The sequence below is a fragment of the Pipra filicauda genome, unplaced genomic scaffold (genome assembly GCF_003945595.2).
Source record: "Pipra filicauda isolate LSUMZ 115617 unplaced genomic scaffold, ASM394559v2 scaffold867_size63296_pilon, whole genome shotgun sequence".
Lineage (NCBI taxonomy): Eukaryota > Metazoa > Chordata > Aves > Passeriformes > Pipridae > Pipra > Pipra filicauda.
In genome coordinates, this window is record NW_024105050.1 from 19,848 (window position 1) to 37,720 (window position 17,873).

A 17,873-nucleotide genomic window follows, 5' to 3' on the forward strand; every position below is an offset into this window, starting at 1 on the left:
GACACCAATTCCTTAATTTGCTAGAATTTATAAATAGTTAAAAGTTTTGATAACTGATGTACGTGTTTTGTGGAGTGATCTCCATGTACCTCAGTGTTGATTAATGTTGACTTTCCAACCCAACAAACTGGTTAGAGAGTTTATTTCACAATTTTTGGTGACATGGTTGTTCCTTGAACACCTCCAGGGATGGTGATTCTATCACCTTCCAAAAACTTCTACCCTTCCAAAAAAATTGCCCCCTCACCCCTCTGAGGGCTTCCCTCCCTTTCTTGCACAATCACTGCCCATTCTTATGTATTTTCATGACTTTTTCCTCACAGCAAATATATTTATTAAGTGAATCACAAGCAACACACACTGAAAAAGCCACTGGGGAGGAGGGAGGAGAGAGAAGGAGGAGGAAGAAGAGGAGGAAGAGGAAGAGGAGAAGAGGGTCTTGCTATGGCGTGAAGTGCCACCATTTGAAGGTGAAGGGCCGTCGCTGGACGTTGGTGCCGCACCGGACCTCGCCCAGGCTGCCGTGGTAGGAGGCCACCTCCTCGAGGAAACGGCAGCTCAGACCCAGCGGCTCCAGGAGGGAGCGGATCCGCTGCTCCAGGCAACATTCCCCTGCCGTCACGGGGCCGAAGGGTTTGGGGATGCCCAACTCCTTGGCCAGGACGATCATGGTGACCTGTGGGGTGACACCGAGGGAGATCAGCGGCGTTGGGGTTGGTGACACCCAAGGGAAGGTGTTGGTCACCCTCCTCCATCAGCCCCAGCCCTCAACCCATCAACACCGATTTCTGCAGCTGCCCTCCCACAGAATTCCAAATCCAACATAATTTTCCCTTTTTTTATCATTAAAACCCGCCTCACTATCTCAATTTCACTGCTTTGAGAGGGTTTTTGCCTAAAACCCCACTGCAAGCAACACAAAGCCACAAAGTTATGTTAGACCTGCTGAATGGCGATATTTCCTTTTTCTAGACAGTTGATTTGTTTTGGGACAACTCTGGGGACTCATCCTGGCTGACTAAGCTGGTTTTTGGAGAGGACCTGAGGAGTGGGGACCCCCTCACCGTGTTGGGGAAGTACGGCACAGCTTTGCCCTGCTTGTCGAGCTTGAAGAGGGCGGGCAGGTCGATGATGTCCTCCTCTGTCAATCCCAGCTCCCTCTTGAGGATATCCCTGTTCCAGTCGATGCAGCGCTGGAGGGGATGGAGAAGGGCAGGTTGAGAGGGGGACACACATGGGCACAGTCCCCAAAACCATCTCACGCAGGAGAAGAGCCAAAACACACCACCTCCCTTTGCACCACCCTGGGGCAGGTTTTGCAAGAAATATAAATTATTACCAACAATGTCAGTTCTTACCTGGGCATACTGGTTCTGCTGCGCCAGGATGTCATTGGAAAGGACCTTGTTAATGGTGACTCGTTTTGTGTCTGTCCCCGAGTACCCTAAAAATGCAACGTCCCATCAAAATGAAGCCTGGCTTAGGATGGGGTACACAGATGGATAAAGTCCCCCATATCCCAATTTCCTGAGCTTGGAGTCACAATTCTTAGTGTATTGGGAAAGTGAGGGAAGAAAAGCTCTGCCCATTGGAAAGAGCACTGGAAAGGTCTTGTCATCCATCTTCCTGCCCACAGGAATCATTATCTGCTGAATTTCTCCAGAGCATCCACCACCAGGATTTGGATCCACCCCCTGCTTTGGGGCCGCCTGGGTCTTCTCAGTGACCTTGAGGGACCCATGGAGATATGGAGACGTGCTTCCAAACCCATCACGGATCAAAATCCCAAAGAAAGGATTTCCAAAGTGACAAAACGGTGCTAATTTGGGTAATGTGAGAGCTGCCAGTTGTCCCACTCCGTGCCGGAGCTCCGCTGGCATTTGGAGATGCTCCATCCCACCAACCAAGCATCCCCTCCGGCGGAGGGCTTTATCCCTGCCATCCCACTCGCTTCCCAAAATAGGCTGTGAGGAGGCTGGGGGTGGTGGGCGGGCATCCCGTTGCCAGCTGTGAAGGACAACCGGGTGGGATGATGTCCCCACGTGGCCCCGAGTCCCCCTGTCCCTCCAGCTGCCCTCGGCCCGGCTGCTGCGGCTCCACTGACACCAAACCCTGCCCAGAGCCACCCGTGTCCCCTTGCCTTTGAACATGGTGGCTTCTCCCTGGCCTTCCTTCTGCTTCTCCCGGAAAAGCTTGTAGCACGCGGCAGGACTGGCCATCAGCATCCGGAATCGCTGCGGGAAGGCGGGAAGGAGAGGAGTCACCCAAAGGGGATTTTCCAGAGCCTCGGGAGACCCCAGGGACTTAGTTTTGCAAAGAACCTGTGCTAAAACTCTTTGAATTAGGTGTCTTTGCTGCTATTTAGTGCCTTTTTTAATGCTTGGAGGGTTTGTGGGGAATGTGTGGCCATAAAGATTCCTTTTTTGAGTCATCCAGGTCAAGGCTTGGTTTTCCTGAGGGAAAAGTCTTGTGTCAGGGTTTCCCTGAGGGAAAAATCTGTATCAGATGCAGCAAAAACTGTGACAGAGGAAAGAGAAATATTCCGGAAACATCTGTGAGAAGATGAGCCGCTGGGAATCTCCAGGGTCATGGATTTGCATTGGAATCTTGAGGTTTAAAGTTTTTGGACTACCTGTGCAAGCATCGTTTTCCTTCTGTTTCTGTTAATTATTCACTCAGCAAGTCCCTTTTCGTGCTCAGATCCCTCATTTTGGGGACAGGAGTGAAACCCAAACTGGTTGGGAGTGCCAAAGAAATGAGTTTTGGGGTTTTTCCTAGAGGTGACCTAGTGGGATTAGTATCTTGGAAGAGGAGCACCAAAGGGATGTGGGATTTTGGGGTACCTTTTTGTCCGAGGTGGGCACGAACGTGAGGAACTCATTGACGTTGCCCACGGCCAACCAGTCAGAGTAGAGCTCCACGGGAGCCTGGACTCGCTGGGCATGGAGGAAGTCCCTCACCATCCTGGTCATCCTCCTCCCTGTGGATCTGGGAGTGAAATCCCCAAGAGAGGGAGTGCGAGGATGAGGATTTATCCATCAACACGTACTTGGATGTAAATAGCCGCCAAGGTGGAGGAGACTGAGCGCGCCCACCCCTTTCACAGCCACTCAGGCAAGGTCTAATTAACCCAATTAACATGACTTTGATGATATTTCGGGGCTCTTGTGGTTCCTTTGCTCCCAAATCTGTGTGTTCCCCATGCCTTACGTGGGGAAGCTGCTGCCGATGAGGATCCTGCCCAGGGGATACTCCTTCCCCCCCACGGACACGGGCGGACTGACCTCCAGGTTGCCGAAGGAGTCGAGGCTGGTGATGGCTTCAAACAGGGGCTCCTTGTGCACGTACCCGAAATCGGAGCCCTGGAAAAAGAGGGATCACTGCCCTGAGTCCCTCCTGCCTCCGGCATTTGATCCTCCAGCCGGGCTCAGACCTGCTCTGGAGGGTAAACACAGCAAGAGGGAGGCCCGTCCATGGGTGAGGAGAGGGGAAAGGAAAGGCGAGAGGAGAAAGGTCTCTGGGTCACAGAGGCTCAGGAATAAACGGCAAAATCCAGGAGCAGAGCTGAGGCATTGAGATCCCACATCTCCTCTGCTACCCCACAGCCAACAGTTAAGTGTCCACATTAGGTTAATTAGTGCTGGGGCAGCCCTGGAGCGGAGCTTCTGGATGGCTCTTCCTGAGTGGGATGAACTGCAGCCCCTGAGGGTGAGTCTAAGAGCCACCCAAAGGGCTGTATGGCACTTAAATCCTGCTTAAGCCCTGATTTCCAGGTCTTAATATATCTGAGACTGAGGGTGTTGTGCATGCAGGGTAATTAGCTCTTGGCTGTGATGTGTCAAAGCCCAAAGGGGAGATTGTGGAGTTAAAAACAGGGCAAAAATGGCAACGATGGGACACAATTCTTGCCGTGGACCTGTCCTTGATCTCCAGTTTGAGTCAACACGGGCTTGGAGCTCCCGGCAGCCCCTGGGACCAGATCAGATATCTGTTAGGTTGGAGTTAAATCCCAATCACTTATCAGGGTTGGGTTTCCATGGGGATAAACCAAATATACAGGTCGGGAAAAATGAGCAGGGAGACCCGAGAGTGCTTGACTTCCATCTAGAAATTCCTTTTTTCAATTAAGGGTGTTTGGAGAAGCCGGGATAGACAGAGCACAGCTTTCCCCGAGGCTCCCCGTGGGGTTTTGGGGAGTCTCTGGGGGATTGCTGGGATCAGCTCCTCTCTCCGGGTGCTGAGGGGGGGACTGAGCATGAAACACCTGCTCTCAGCTTGTTTCAGTTTAATAAACCACGGAGCCCCTCCGGTTTCAACTGTCAAGGCACTGGTTCATCCCAGGTTTGCAGGTCGCATCCAAGTCCTATCAGTTCCCTGTTGATTTTGAGGGGCTAATTCCCTGCCAGCTCCGTTTCCCTGGCGCGGGGTCCCAGGGCTTAGGGCTTGGCCGGGGGTGAGGAGGACCCCGTGCGTGCCGAGTTTGGCTCAATATTCTGAGCTGGAAAATGAGATTGGAACGATAGCGGCGGGGATTAGGGGAGGCTTCAAAGCAGAAATTGGAGAATAATGTGTTAGCGGCTCCCAAGGCTGAAATTGCTTCCCTAAGTAGGGAGCAAAGCAATTCCTAAAGAGGGCAGATCCGAGCGGGCGCCCGCTTATTCGCTATTGCCACCCGCCGCATGACTCCGAGACTCTATGTACTCATGTCAGGCATGAGAAAAGATGGATTTCAATGCTCCTGAAAGCTCTTAACCTTCCCCAAAGTGACAAAAAAAGTGACTCGTCCTCTTCTCCCGTTACTGGCGGAGAGAGGATCCAGGCTGAGGCTGCTGCCAGCGCCCGCTGGGAGTGTGGGACAGCGATTCCGTGGCTATTTGGGGGTGTCCTGCCCTTTCTGCATGGTGGGATCTCAAAGGGATCATCTTTTTTTCCATGCTCGTCTTTGCTGGGCTCTGCCAAATCGCCCTCTGCGGGGTCACCGCCATCCCGGCACGCCCTGCCCATGGCTGGCCCTTTGCCTTGGCAAAGAAGCCCCACGGGGATGCTGTTGGCAGCTTGTTCTCTTCCAAGGAAGTAAGTTGACCCCTCTCATGCTTCCCTTTCCTCTCCTGCTCGGAAGCTGCTGGATATTCACGGGCATAGGGGAGGAAAGGAAAAACCAGCCCACCACTGGGGTGCTGAGGGTGAAGAATTCCAGTCCCAGAGCTTGGCAGGAATCTTCCCTTCCCAGAGGCGTGAGCTCCTCCTTTCCTCTCTCACCCAACACCTTCTGATCCCTGCTTTGAGGGGGAGTGAGGGTGTTGGTGTGCTCCCAACTGGAAGTGGATGAGATAGTATCTCCATGCAAAGCTGTTAAACTCATTTTCCAGGCAATTCCTTGTATGGCCCCCAAGAAGCCAAGTGCCAGGAGGGTTTTAAGAGTGGGGAATTACATGAGGAATAAAACCTGCAAGCTGCTCCTCAGGCAATGCAAGCAAATCCTTCTCTTACCAGCAGCTCCTTGACGGGGAGTTGCTCCATCCCTCTATCCCGAGGGGAATCCAGCACCACTGGGAAGCACTTTTGGGGAGCGTGGGTGTAGCCAAACTCAATCTCATCCTGAAGAAGGGAAGAAATCCCGCATGGGGCACAGGAAGGAAAAGCTTTTCCCTGCCTCTGGAGCCCCCCTACCTGCATCCAGCGATCCCCACGGTTGGTGTATCCGAAGCAAACCTTCAGCTTGCAGCCAGCCTTGGTCACCAGGGTCTGGATCTCCTTGGTGAACAGGTAGTTGTCCTTCATGCTGGGAAAGGGGATGGCAGGAGGGAAGGAGATGAAGGGTGGATATTGCCTCTGCCCAGCCTGTCTCCGGGACTGGTTTGGCTGGGAATGCCCTCCCCGACCTCACCTGCAGAGGAAGACATTCACCGGCGCCAAGGTGTTGGGGGTCATGATCCACGGGGCCACCCGGAACACCACTGTGTCTGTGAAGGCTGGAGTGTGGGGGATACCCTGAGGGAGCAGGCGGGAATCAGGGTCTGTCCACACACTATTCCCCCCAAATGCCCTTCCACTGAGGTCGTTTTTGGGGTTAATTAATGGGGATCACTCTCCATTCCCTCCCCATCCCCTTCTCTGGGATAGCTGCAACAAGGGAGCCCATCTGCACCCCTTCCCTGGAGCTCCCAGACCTCTGCCAGCATCTCCAGGAGGCTGACATGGATGGAGACCAGCCCGGAGAAGGAATCGTTGGGAAAGCAGAGCCCCTGGACGAAGAAATCGAGCTCGGCGGCCCCGCCGGGGTAGGACACGGCGTGGAACAGCTTCCTGCAGCCCAGCACCTGCACATAGCGCTGCCCAAAGAAGGGATCTGCAAGGAAATGGGGAAAATGGGACAATTCCAAGCTTTCATTGGTGTTCCAAGCCTATTTCCTTGTGCAAGGAGGACTCACAGTCCCTCTGTGCTGGAGTTTTTCCACCTCTGTGGAGATACAACTTTGTTAGAACCACCTCAAAACAGGATGGAAGGATTTCGCAGTTTTGTCATGGACAATGAGTATGAGGAAAAATATCTTGACCTTTCCTTGGATGGAGCAGCCACTGGGAAGGCATTTTCATGGAGTTTCTGCTCATCCATGGGATGAAAATGCCACCAGGCTGACAGGGAGGGAGGGCAGAGAAGAAAGGGGCAGAGGAGGAAGAGGAAGAAGAGGAAGGGGCAGATAAGGCAGAGGGGGCAGAAGGGGCAGAAGAGGAGGAGGCAGAGGAGGAGGGGAGGAAGGACTTACTCTGCACATGGAACACCCCAACCCTGTCAGCGTCACGGACAGAAACAGAGAGAATGATTTCGTATCCCCGGGGCAGGCGCTGGGGCCCCTCCATCCTCAGCACCATCTGGGCCATGTCCTCCAAATCTGGGGGGCAAACAACAAAATTAGGAGATGTCTTATATGCTCCCTCCTGGAGTTTGCACCTCCTTCCCAAGAAAGCTGCTCTTCCCTCGCCACCACCCTTTGCAACCTGGAAAAACAAGCCCTGCTCCTGCTGGCGAAGCTCGTGCCTTGTGCTGGGAAACAAGTGCCCTTTTTAGCTTTTATTTGCCCTCCTCACCCCTGGCATGGCCCGTCCTTGACCTCAGAAACCTGATGGGCACCGGCTCCGTGTGGTTTTAGTTTTCCAGGAACAGGTGGGTGTATTCCTGGCTGCCTCATCCCGAGCTCCTTTCACCTGCGTGAGGCAGCCCTGGTGATTTTTCAGGCTCAGCTTCACGGCTCTGGTTGGCCACAAATGCTTTGTGTTATGAAATGCAAAAAAATTCCCACATGGGAAGCATGTCCAACAGCTGACGGAGAGCAGCTGGTTCCTGAGCAAAATTCCATCCCAAAAAACGTTCAAGAGGGGGAATCATGGAGGATTTTTGGGAAGCTCTGTTACCTTCTTTGTTGAACACCTGCTCGTTGTCGCAGTCGGACGCCGGAGCGGAGGGAATCTCCTTGTCACAGCCGACCAGCAGGATGGCCCCGTGTCCCTCAGGACCCCAGCTCCAGCTGGCCTACAACAACCCGCTGAGGCTCAGCAAACTCAGCCTCAGGCAAGCCCGTGGATTTTCCATGTGGAGGGAGAGGGGTTACCTTGTTGGGGCTGTTCCTCTCCACCACGCCATCCTGGTCCGCGTCGACGTCCAGGGAGATCCCTGGATGGACAGGATGGGTTTCACCCACCCATCATCCCAGGGCATGGCAAGGTTGGGTGGGAGAAAAAGCCCCCCAGACCTGGCAAATGTGGGTCTACCCGTCCCCCTACCCGCCCAAGGGATCAATGGGATGAGGATGGATTGTTGCACCCAGGAGCCTCCGTACTCACCGATGCCAGTGAGGAAGACTCCAGCTTGGGTGATGGGCTTCCCTTCCCCTCCATAAAAGCTGACAGTGACCTGCAAACCCCCAGATCCCCGATTGGGAAAGGATGTTCTCCATCCGTGGAGGTCCCACACCGCAGCGTCCCGTCCCTCACCTTGTTGTCGTTGACCTCGGTGCTGGGCTGGCTCATGCTGAACCTCAGGACCGTCCCCTCCTGCAGCGGCCACCGCGTCCCACTGCCGGGCACCGGCTCGGCCTCGTCACGGCCCCGGGACACCACATCCACACTGACCCCCTCCGTGTGCTTCACCCCGAAGGAAACCGCCCCGGCTGGGGCCGCCCTGCCAGAAACACTCCGCGTTTGGAGAAGTTTGCACCCAAAACACTCAGTTCTCACCGCAATTAATTCCACGGCCAAGACTGGGCACGCCGGCGTCACCACGCTCACCACCGGCTCCTGCTGCCCTTTCCTGCCTCCCTGGGAGTTTGAGCTGTCCTTTGCTTTTAGGGCAGAAGATACTGTTTTAGCACAAGGAGTATTTGAACCAGTGCAGATTAGGATCTATAATAATCCCAACCAAGCCGCTGGAATTGAATTTGGGTTTAATGCCCTTCAGTGGAGAAATCCCTGTTTATTTTCCAGCCGGTGTTTGACAGCTCATCACGGCACCGTGGCCACTCCACTGAGACACTTTTCCATGGGAAACTCTAGGGGGGCTGATTTTATCCAACTAATTCGGGGGTGATTTTATCCAACCCCAAAGCTGACGGTGCTGCCCCACTCCCGGTCCCATATGCCCTTTCTCTTCCCCAGCCACTCCGAGCAACCCTTTCCCCTCTTCTGGCTCCTTTTCCCGAATTTCTGCTTCCCAGCAAAAGATGCTGGTTTAGCACATTGGTATTTGTAGCCATTGGTGCAGATTAGGATCTCTAATAATCCCAGTCTAATAGGTACTGCTGGAATTGAATTTGGGCTTGCACTTCAATGGAGAAATCCCTGTTTACTTTCCAGCCTGGGCAAACCCGGTGTTTAACAACTCATCATAACACTGAGAGACTTTTCCATGGGAAACTCTAATTTGGGGCTGATTTTATCCAGCTAATTTGGGGGTGATTTTATCCAACCCTAAAGCTGTTGGTGCTGCACCACTCCCAGTCCAGGGTGCCCTTGCTCCTCCCCAGCCACACCATGCAACCCCTTCCCCTTCTCCTGGCTCCTTTTCCCGAATTTCCCAGTCTTTCTAGGTTATTATTTTTGGGCTGTTTGCCCCGACACCCGAGAGCTGGTGCCGGATCCCCGTTACGGCTTCATTGCTCAGATGGTTTCTGGATGCCGACGGTCCCACCAAACCTGCCCCGTCGGGGAGGGGGGAGGGAGGAAACCTGAGCACTCCTTTGCTCCTGCCTGGGTGTCTCTGAAATTGTTAAATTACTTTTAATTATACATGGAAAAACTGGTTCAGTTTCCTTGTTTCTTGGTTTTGGGAATCCCACCAGGAATTTGACCTGGAGAGGTGCCAGGGGAGTTGTAACTCTGCTGCTTGGCTTGAATATCAAGGGTGAGATTTGCAAAAGCAGCAAAGACCAGAATTAACCCCCAAATGAGCTTTTAAACTTTTTTCTTTTCCCCCTTGGGGGGGAATAATTATCCTGAAATTCAACATTGGGGTTGTTTTAGGGAAGGTGGTGTGGGGATTTCCCACTTTCCCAAGACACGTTTTTTCGCTAAATCTTGTTTTCCTTCCCTCTCCCAGCTGCATCTCTTCCTTTGCAGTCCATCCCTGTGGCTCCTGCTCATCCCTCCACTCTCCAGCAGCATTCCAAGATGACACCGGATCAAACCCAGCATGGACTCGGGGTAAACACTGCATTGTGGAAATGGGGATGCTCGAAGCTTTCCCGGGATTTGCGCAGCCTTGCAAAGCCCAGGGTGGATTTTGCCCACAAAAAGACGTCAGGGCCACGGGGTTTGGGAAAGCAGGCGGGAAAACGAGGAGGGGGATTTGCAGGAGGGGTGAAGGTGAGAAGGAAGGCAGAGGGAAGGCTGGGGTGTCCCACTCACCCGTGGACATCGGCGTGGATGCGGGAGCCCAGCACGCACAGGGCCTCGATGCGGTCCCCGGGCTGCAGCCGCAGCGTGCGGCCCCCCGGCATCTCCTGGCCCCCCGGCATCTCCTGGCCCCCCGGCATCTCCTGGCCCCCTGGCATCTCCTGGCACTGCCCCGGCAGCACCGACCCCCGGCACCCAGCCCCTGCTCCTCCTCCTCCTCGGAGCACAGCCCGGCTCTGCTGGGCTGAGGATGACACTCTGCAGCCCAAAGGCAGGGGGAGGCTGGATTGGACCCTCTAAAGCCTCGGGAAGATGATCTCCGAGGGGAGGGAAGGGATGGAGAGGGAGGGCAGCTGGCCTGGAGCCTGCTCAGCTCCCAACCCTATGCAAGGAGCTCCCCCAGCTGTCCCCAAATCCCTCCACCCTCTCCGTGACCCCAAATGGGAATCACCGACGTGGGGGCGATTTTCCAGCAGTTTGGATTTTGGCGTATCCGCCCTTTTTTTGCTCTCTAGGGAAAATCTCTGGCTGCTCTTGGGAGGCAGAAACACGGTTTTCCAGCCCTCAGGCGAGAGTAGAACTCTCCCTTTTTTCCCCCTGCTCATTTTCAAAGGGAAACTGGGAGCCAGTTGCTGCTGAAGGGAAATCAGGGTGGTTTTGCCACCCCACGGAGCACGGCAGGAGCAATTGCTGCCCACGCAGCATTTGAATTATTTATTACCATCCAACTAAATATTCATTTCAGAACCCAAACTTCTGCCCCAGATTTTGGAAGCCACAAGCAATTAGTGACAAGCAGAAACATTCAGGGTGATGTTCCCTATTTATATCCCTCTTGGGCTTCTCTTTTCCAGTCCTCGCTGGCCGCAGTGCAGGGAATCAGCTCGAATTCAGTTTTCCAGCTGAAAGAAATCCTGGCTTGGGTTTGGTTTGTTTTTTTTTTTTTGCCACAACCTGAGCAAATGTGAGCGAGGACTTTGCTGAGCACACAAAAAAGACGCAGTTTTGCCACTTTTCTGCATATGCAAAAACGAGATTTGGGGCAACAGGGGGACTTTCTCAAACAGTATAAATGTTCTCCCTGAGCAATATGAGAAAATAGAACACACTTTGCTCCCAGGCTATGCAAAAACATTGGGAATTTGGGTGAAATGACCCCTAGCTTAGACATCCCAGTCCAGGATTTGCCCTGGAATATGTTCCATCTCCCAAAAAGCATCTGGTTTGTCTGTGTGACCCTCGTCTGTTTAAACCACCAGGAGAAACAAACACTCCTGAAAGAGGAACCAGAAAGAGAAATAATTTAAAAAGAGAAAAAATAGAAAGAAACCAAAACCACCTCGTGTTTGCACCAGCAGGCTCTGCTGTCCAGCACTGCAGGAAACTTGTTTTCCCTCTTTTTACCCCAAAACAGCTGGAATTGCGTGGTCAGGGATGGCCTCACCTCCCTGTGATCTGTGGGCTGGGAAAATAGAGGTGTAAAATCATCAGTTTGGAAGAAAAACCAACTTCTCTTTCATAATTTTCACTTCCCAATTCCTGTCCCCCCCGAATCTGGTATTTCAGTTGTCAGGGAAGAGAACAAATGTGATTTAAGTCCTCCTTTGCTTAAAAAAACCCAACCCAACACAACCCCAAATCCCTCCCATCTCATAAAGGGGTTTCGGCATCACTTGGGAATTTTAAAATCAGCGGGATTTTGAGCTGGTTTGTTTTAGTAATTGATATGTTAATGTATTTGTAGCCCTCTTGGTGTGACAATGCTGGAATTTGCCAGCCCCTGGAATTTGCCAGGCAGAAGGAAAATTGTGATCCCATGGGAGCAAGTGTTACCTGCTAACAAAGATGGGATTGAAACCCTGGGGGTTCTGGGAGTTTTTGGGTCACTCTGAGGGATTTTTGGGCTCGTTTGTGCTTCCCTGGGAGGAGGCAACAAAACAAAATAGAGGAAAATGCCCTGTTTGAGGGCAAAACCAAAGGAGGAGCTGCTGGATTGAGTGGGAAAGGGGCTGGAAGAGCCCATTTCTCCTCCACTGCACTGGTCCCTGTCTTTGGGGGTTTTTGGCAGCCAGGTTTGCTCTTCAGAAGCCATGTGGGGTCTTTCAAAGCTTCTTGGGATCTTGGAAAGCCTTTGGGGGGTCTTTAAAATCTTCTCAGAGTCTTTGCAACCCTTCTGGGGTCTCCTAAAGCTTCCCAGTGACTTATGACCCTTTGGGATTCTTTGCCAGCCATGCAAGGTCTTTGTAGGCTTTCTAAGGTCTTTGCATGGCTTTGGGGTCTCTTAAAGCTTTTTTGGGGTCTTTGGGAGCCTTTGTGGCTCTAAAGTGTTCTCAGAGCCTTTACAGCTCTGCCGAGGTCTCCTAAAGCTTCCCCAGGACTTTGCAACCCTTTTTCTTTGCCACCTGTCCAGGACCTTTCAAAGCTCCTTTAGGATCTTTGCAAGGCTTTTGGGGGTCTTTCAAAGCTTCTTGGGATCTTTGCAAGCCTCTGGAGGTGTTCACGGAGCTGCTGGTGTTGGGAACAGGCATGAGGACCTGCCTGATCTGTCTCAATGAAATCCTGGGTGACTCCATCCATGGTTTGTTAAATCAGCCTCAGTTTGTGCTGCCAGAACGGGGGTTTTCAGGAGGCAAAAGTGCCTTTAGCACTGCAGCTCCGCTCTGGGCTATCAGGTGGGAGATCAGCAGCCTCCCAGGACACAGAGATATCCATGGATATCTGCAGGGAGGTGTCTGGAGGCTCGTGGTTCCCTGGCTGTGGTCAGGCTGGTCAGAGGAGTTCTCTGGGTCCGTCTTAAGATCAGATCAACCAGATTAGGAGCTGCTCTGCATGAACTTCTCTGCTGCTGGGGGAGCTCTGCCTGCCCTCCTTTCCAGCACCTGGGAACAGATCCCAGCTCTGGGGCTTGCAAACAGCCCCACAGAGCTGATTCTGGAGGGTTTTCCCTGAGGAGCACCCGGAGGTGGGTCCCTGGGGGGATCACACCCGGGGGGGCTGGATCAGGAATTTTGGGGTCATTCTGTGGCTCCCTCGTGTAGGCATGAGCCTTATTCCAATGAGTAGGAGGGAAATGTTCCCCCATGGAGTCCTTCCAAACTGACCTTTCATGTTTAGGAGGTGCAAACAGGTGCCCATCCCAAGAGAGCCACGAGGCGCTGCCTGTTCCTGCCCATTCCTGCCCGGAATTTGGGAAGAGGCAGCTCTGAGGAGGCCAAACCAACGCACTGGGGAGGATGAAGGCAAAGCTGAGCCCACCCCTGGCATTGCTGCTGCCTCTGGAGGTCTTTGCAACACGCCCTGGAGAGGGGGGTGTTTATAGGGATATTTATAGGGCAGCCAACTGAATGCAAAGCTGGGGCAGAGCGTGGGCAGGGTGAGCACGGGGGGACATGCACAGCTCCAGCCCTGGGGAAAAGCAGTTTTATGGGATGCTTTGCTCCTGGATTATGGTATGGAGCCTCCCTGCAGGCAGATGGCTGCGTTTTGTGGAGGGGAAAGGACAGAGGGGGATTTTTGGGGCTTTCTGGTTGCAAAGCTGGGAGATTTTCCAGGATTGGCACCAGAAAGCTCTTTTTACCGGTCCAAATCAGCATCTCCCCATTATTCCCTGGCTTCCAGCTGGGATGGGGAATGCTTGGTGGCTGTCTGGGGTGCTCCAGCCCTGCTGTTACAGCTATGTGCCTAAAGAAAATAAACCCTCCTGCAAACCCCAGCGGGACTTGATAACTGGTTTGATGTCTTGCCCTATTGCAAGTAATTAGGCTGACATGGCTCTTAAAAGTTCCTGCCTGCAATTAGACATGCAGAGTAATAAATAAGGGGTAATTATCGGCTTAGGGAGATTATCAAACTTTCCTTGACGGAGTGGTGGTGCAGGATGGGTGAGAAGAAACGCCCCAGAGGGATCTGAGCTATTAATGGGATTCCTGGGGCAGCACTGAGGGGGGTCAGGTCTGGCTCAGTCGTGGCTAAAACCAGGCTGATGTGGGGCAAAAACCAAAGTCAGGCCCAAAAGCAGGCGGGCCGAGCTCCTACAGTTTGATGGACAGGCAGGATCCCGTCTGTCATGTCCCAGGGATCTTAATGGCAACTTTCTCAGGACAAGGTGTTATTAGGAAGAAACACTCAGCTCTGAATGGGCCCGATGACTTAAAATGCTCATTCTGCCTGTGCACGGGCATGTCGGGCTAATAGCAGGTGGAGGAGGAAGAGGAGGGGAGTGGAGGTCCCACCCAACCCAGACGAGGTGTTTGGGGCCTGCCTGAGCCTCCGCAGGGATCGTGGCGGCTCCAAACGCCCGGGACTGACCATGCTGGAAAAATCCACCCAGACCCGACGGGGATGGGAGCTCTGGGCTCTGGGCTCTGCGTGTCCATCCCTCCTGCACGGGGGTGATCCCAGGGGGATTTGGAGAAACACTCTCTGCTGAAGGCCCTGGTGCTCACTGGGAGCCCAAAACCACCGTCCTCCCCCTCCCTGCAGATTACAGACCACGCCAGCCTGACCCTGTGGGGATTAAGGTGTGTTCCCTGTCCGGCACCGGGAACCAGCCGAGCAGGATACGGGGCTCCAATCCCAGCAGGCAGCAAGCTCAGCACCGTGCCCAGTCCAAACCAGTGTGACCAGCAGCCACGAGTGGGGAGCCCAACCTGCAGCTCCCTTCAGGAGAGATGCTGCCGTGGCCAAACTCCTCCTCAGAGGATGCTCTGGGAGCTCCTCACTTGCTTTTCCAGCTCTACTTCTGCCCAGCTCCAAGTTTTGGGGATCCACAAGGTCCTTGAGAACCAACACAATTCCCAAATCTAGGAACACCAGGAATTTGGATTGGGCTGGTGTTTGGAAAATGGGGTTTTATCTGAAATCTTTGGCAAGGAGAGCTCTGGGAGAGCCCGGAAACTCCGCCGGTGTTCCCCACTGGAGCATCCTGCCGCTCCTCCAGGCTCCCACAGGCTTATTAAAGCCGTTCTCGCATCTGAGACACAGAGCTGGGGTTTTGTTGCTGCAATTAAAGTCGGAGGGAGCCCTTTAATGTGTCCTGGCTGGGAGATGTGTAAAGCAGCCGGTTTGATCTCCCAAGGGAACGGCGGCTCCTCCGGCTGAGCACGCGCCGCTCACTGCCCTGCCGGGGACGGGGCCCCCAACTCTGCTGAGCTCACTTGGACCTTCCCAGCTCCCAGGGGGTGCTGCCACTTCCAAAACTGGGTTTCTCCTGATTCCAGCCCTCTCCTGCCCATTGCATCCCTAAGCTGAACACATCCCCACATGAGGATGAGCCACGTGGCAATGGGACACTCTCGGTCCCTGTGTTGCCTTTTCCTCCATCTCAGCTCCATCCTCCAGACCTCCTTCCCACCTCAATGAGATTAATCTTGCCTGGCTTCCTCTTTGCAGGCAGGCAAATCCTCCTGGGATGGCCTGGAAAGAGATGGCTATCTCCAGCAATGCCACCTTCCAGCGGAGGGGATGATTCCTGTGGGATCTTTGCCCAAAAAATCCCAATCCCCTGAAACACAAGGTCCAAGCGAAACACTGACAACTTTTAATTTCCACGGGAAGCCTCCTGTTGGTTTGCTGTTTGTTGTTTTCCCCTTCCCTGCCAAACAAGCAGTTTTCCCTGTGCCCGTTTCTTCCCGTCTCCCGTCCTTGGGACTCCTTCTGATGGGAAGGAGCGACCTGAGCAAACATTTCCTTTAGTCCAGCTTTGTTCAGGCTTTGCCCCGATGCTGCAGCTGAGGCCGTGAGTCACCTGTGCAGAGGCCGCACGGAAAATTTGGGTTGTTTTAAAGAAAAAGCTTCATTTCAATGATAATATTGTAATAACCCCAAACAAGCCCGTCGTGCTGCCAGAGGAGTAACACATGTTTAATGCATTAGAGCCTCGAAGGGTTTAGATGGAGCCGTAAAGGAATGAAAAGGGGGAGAAGGAATCCCTAAAAGCTCAGTGCTGAGCATCCCAGGGCAGGGCTGGGTGTCACCTCTGCCCCGTGTCCCCTCCCCGGGGCCGCCCTATCGCCTCCATCTCCCCAAGCGGGGCGGCAGCTCGTTGGGTGCTGGAGGTGCTGGAGGTGGAGACGGCAGGGTCCCCTGGCCGAGCCCCGTCATCGAGGGAAGGAGGAGTTAAATTCCCCTGCCTTTTAATCCAGTCCTGCTGGTTTCCCTGCAAAGCCAGGCAGCAGCTTCCCTCCCATGCAGCCGCCGTGCCCGGCACACCATGCCCCAGCGTCACGTCATGCAGATGTCCACCAGCCACGCCACCTACGGCGTCTGCGTGCTGGGCACCGAGGTCTTCCTCGACACGCGCCGGTAAGGTCGGGCCGGGGGATTCCCGCCGTTTTCCATAGGGCTGGTGGGGTTTGGAGGAGCCCAACGGTGTTTTGGAGTAGTGAGGAAAGCTCAGAGCTCGTTCAGAGCCCACAGCAGGAGCTCACCCAGCACTCGGAGGGCCGTGTCCCACCGGGCGTGTTCCAGGGGGACGTCCCCCAGGGAAGGATGTTGGCTCTGGCGAGGCGTCGAAGTGTTACCGAGCCGTGACGGTTTGGAGGCAAAGCCCGAGCACACCCTGGCTAAACCCGCATCTATTTCTGGCTGGGAAGACATTGGGCAAGAGCAATTCAAGCTCAGCAACTTGGAGCTAAAACGGGTTGAAGGATAAAATGCGTGGCTCAGGCAGAAAAAATCCACCGGCGGGTTTTGCACGGGCAATTCCAGGAGAGGAGATTCTTCCGGAATTAAATACAGGGGTTGGTTTATTGGTCAGATACGAGGCTGTGTTTACCCTGCTGTTACAGGGTCATTATTTAATAAATCAGTTTTATAATGACACAGACAGGACGAGTCAGTCGGCATCGCAGCAATTATTGGGGTTGTGTGTTGGAGCCGGGCCAGGATGTGCCATCGTCCCCCTCCAAGGGCTTTGCACTGAGCTTTGCCTGCCCTAAAAGAGTCTTATTTTCTCCCTCATCCAGATGGGAATATATAAAACCTATTTGCAAGTTTTTTCCTGGTTTAGGACTCAAAGCACACTCAGATCTATTTAAACATGAGACCTGAGTCCCAAAATGGGCTGATTTGGCTCCTCTGGAGCAAATTTGAGCTTTGGATCAAAAAAGCAGATGGTGGATACTTTTTCCACTAAAAAAATGGGATCATTTTATTCCAGGACAGCACCAGCTGGGGGGAACTTGGTGATTGATGCATCAGGTTTTGACTGTGGTTTGGGCTGTTTTGGGGCAGAAAATGGAGTTTGGTGGGAATCTGGTGATGATGAGGTGGGAGGGTTGAAAAAACAGGGCAAATAGACCCAAACTGGAGAAGTCACAACATCCAACAATGCGCAGGTGGATTTACAAGCAGGGCAGTAAAATCAGGGCCAACTGACCCAAATTGGAGAAGTCATGATATCCAACAATGTTCAGATGGATTTACAACCAGGGCTGTAAAACCAGAGCAAATAGACCCAGACTGGAGGAGTCACGACATCCAACACTGTGCAGGTGGATTTGTGACGTTACACGACGTTAGAGATGGGGGATGACAAGGGAGGTGATGCTTTAATCTCCCCTTACAAGCTGCTGCAGGCAGCAGGGATGCCGTGCCAAGAGCAACACTGGCAATAAATCTCCTCTGTGTCAGTTTTTTGATGTTCTCCCTTTTGTTTTCGCTGTTGAAATTTCCCACCTTGCTCCTTGTCGGAGGCTCCCGATGGCAGACAGGTCGGAGCACTCGTGCTCCCGGGATGGAGGTGCTGGGGCTGTAATGAGCAGGTAGGCAGCACTTCAAAGGCTGCCAAAGGATGTCATGCAGGTGGGGTGTGGGTTCTCCATGCTCGGATTTGGGCTCCGCTCCAAGTTGGAGCATCTCTCAGCTCAAGGGATGGTCCTGTGATAACCATCTCCCCAGATGGTTGACATTAAAAATTATCCTGGCTCTTGGTCAGGGTTTTGTCACAGGATGCTGAAATTTTGGACATTTTCTTGGTGTTGTGG

At 53.4% G+C, this 17,873-nt stretch overlaps 2 protein-coding genes across 5 annotated transcripts in view; one reads left to right on the forward strand and one right to left on the reverse strand.

Moving 5' to 3' along the window:
• The window catches only part of LOC113982817 (protein-arginine deiminase type-1-like), a 28,525-nt gene that overhangs the window by 1,294 nt on the left and 9,358 nt on the right, over nucleotides 1-17,873 (forward strand). For 3 of the 4 annotated variants that reach the window (XM_039390721.1, XM_027711354.2, XM_039390720.1), the window contains one exon: nucleotides 324-16,191. In XM_039390721.1, the coding sequence (XP_039246655.1) occupies nucleotides 16,100-16,191 (92 nt within the window). In that variant the 5' untranslated portion in view covers nucleotides 324-16,099. The remainder of the gene's footprint in view (nucleotides 1-323; nucleotides 16,192-17,873) is intronic. The other variant, XM_027711356.2, reaches the window with a different exon arrangement.
• Nucleotides 328-9,992, reverse strand: LOC113982819 (protein-arginine deiminase type-2). Its single transcript, XM_039390722.1, has 16 exons — nucleotides 9,901-9,992; nucleotides 7,993-8,179; nucleotides 7,843-7,912; nucleotides 7,611-7,672; nucleotides 7,414-7,531; nucleotides 6,768-6,893; nucleotides 6,171-6,349; nucleotides 5,888-5,991; nucleotides 5,671-5,782; nucleotides 5,491-5,598; nucleotides 3,211-3,362; nucleotides 2,844-2,988; nucleotides 2,141-2,234; nucleotides 1,359-1,444; nucleotides 1,065-1,193; nucleotides 328-676 (listed from the first exon to the last, which is right to left on the reverse strand). The coding sequence occupies exons 1-16, from the start codon at nucleotides 9,990-9,992 to the stop codon at nucleotides 443-445; spliced, it is 1,998 nt and encodes a 665-aa protein (XP_039246656.1). The 3' UTR covers nucleotides 328-442.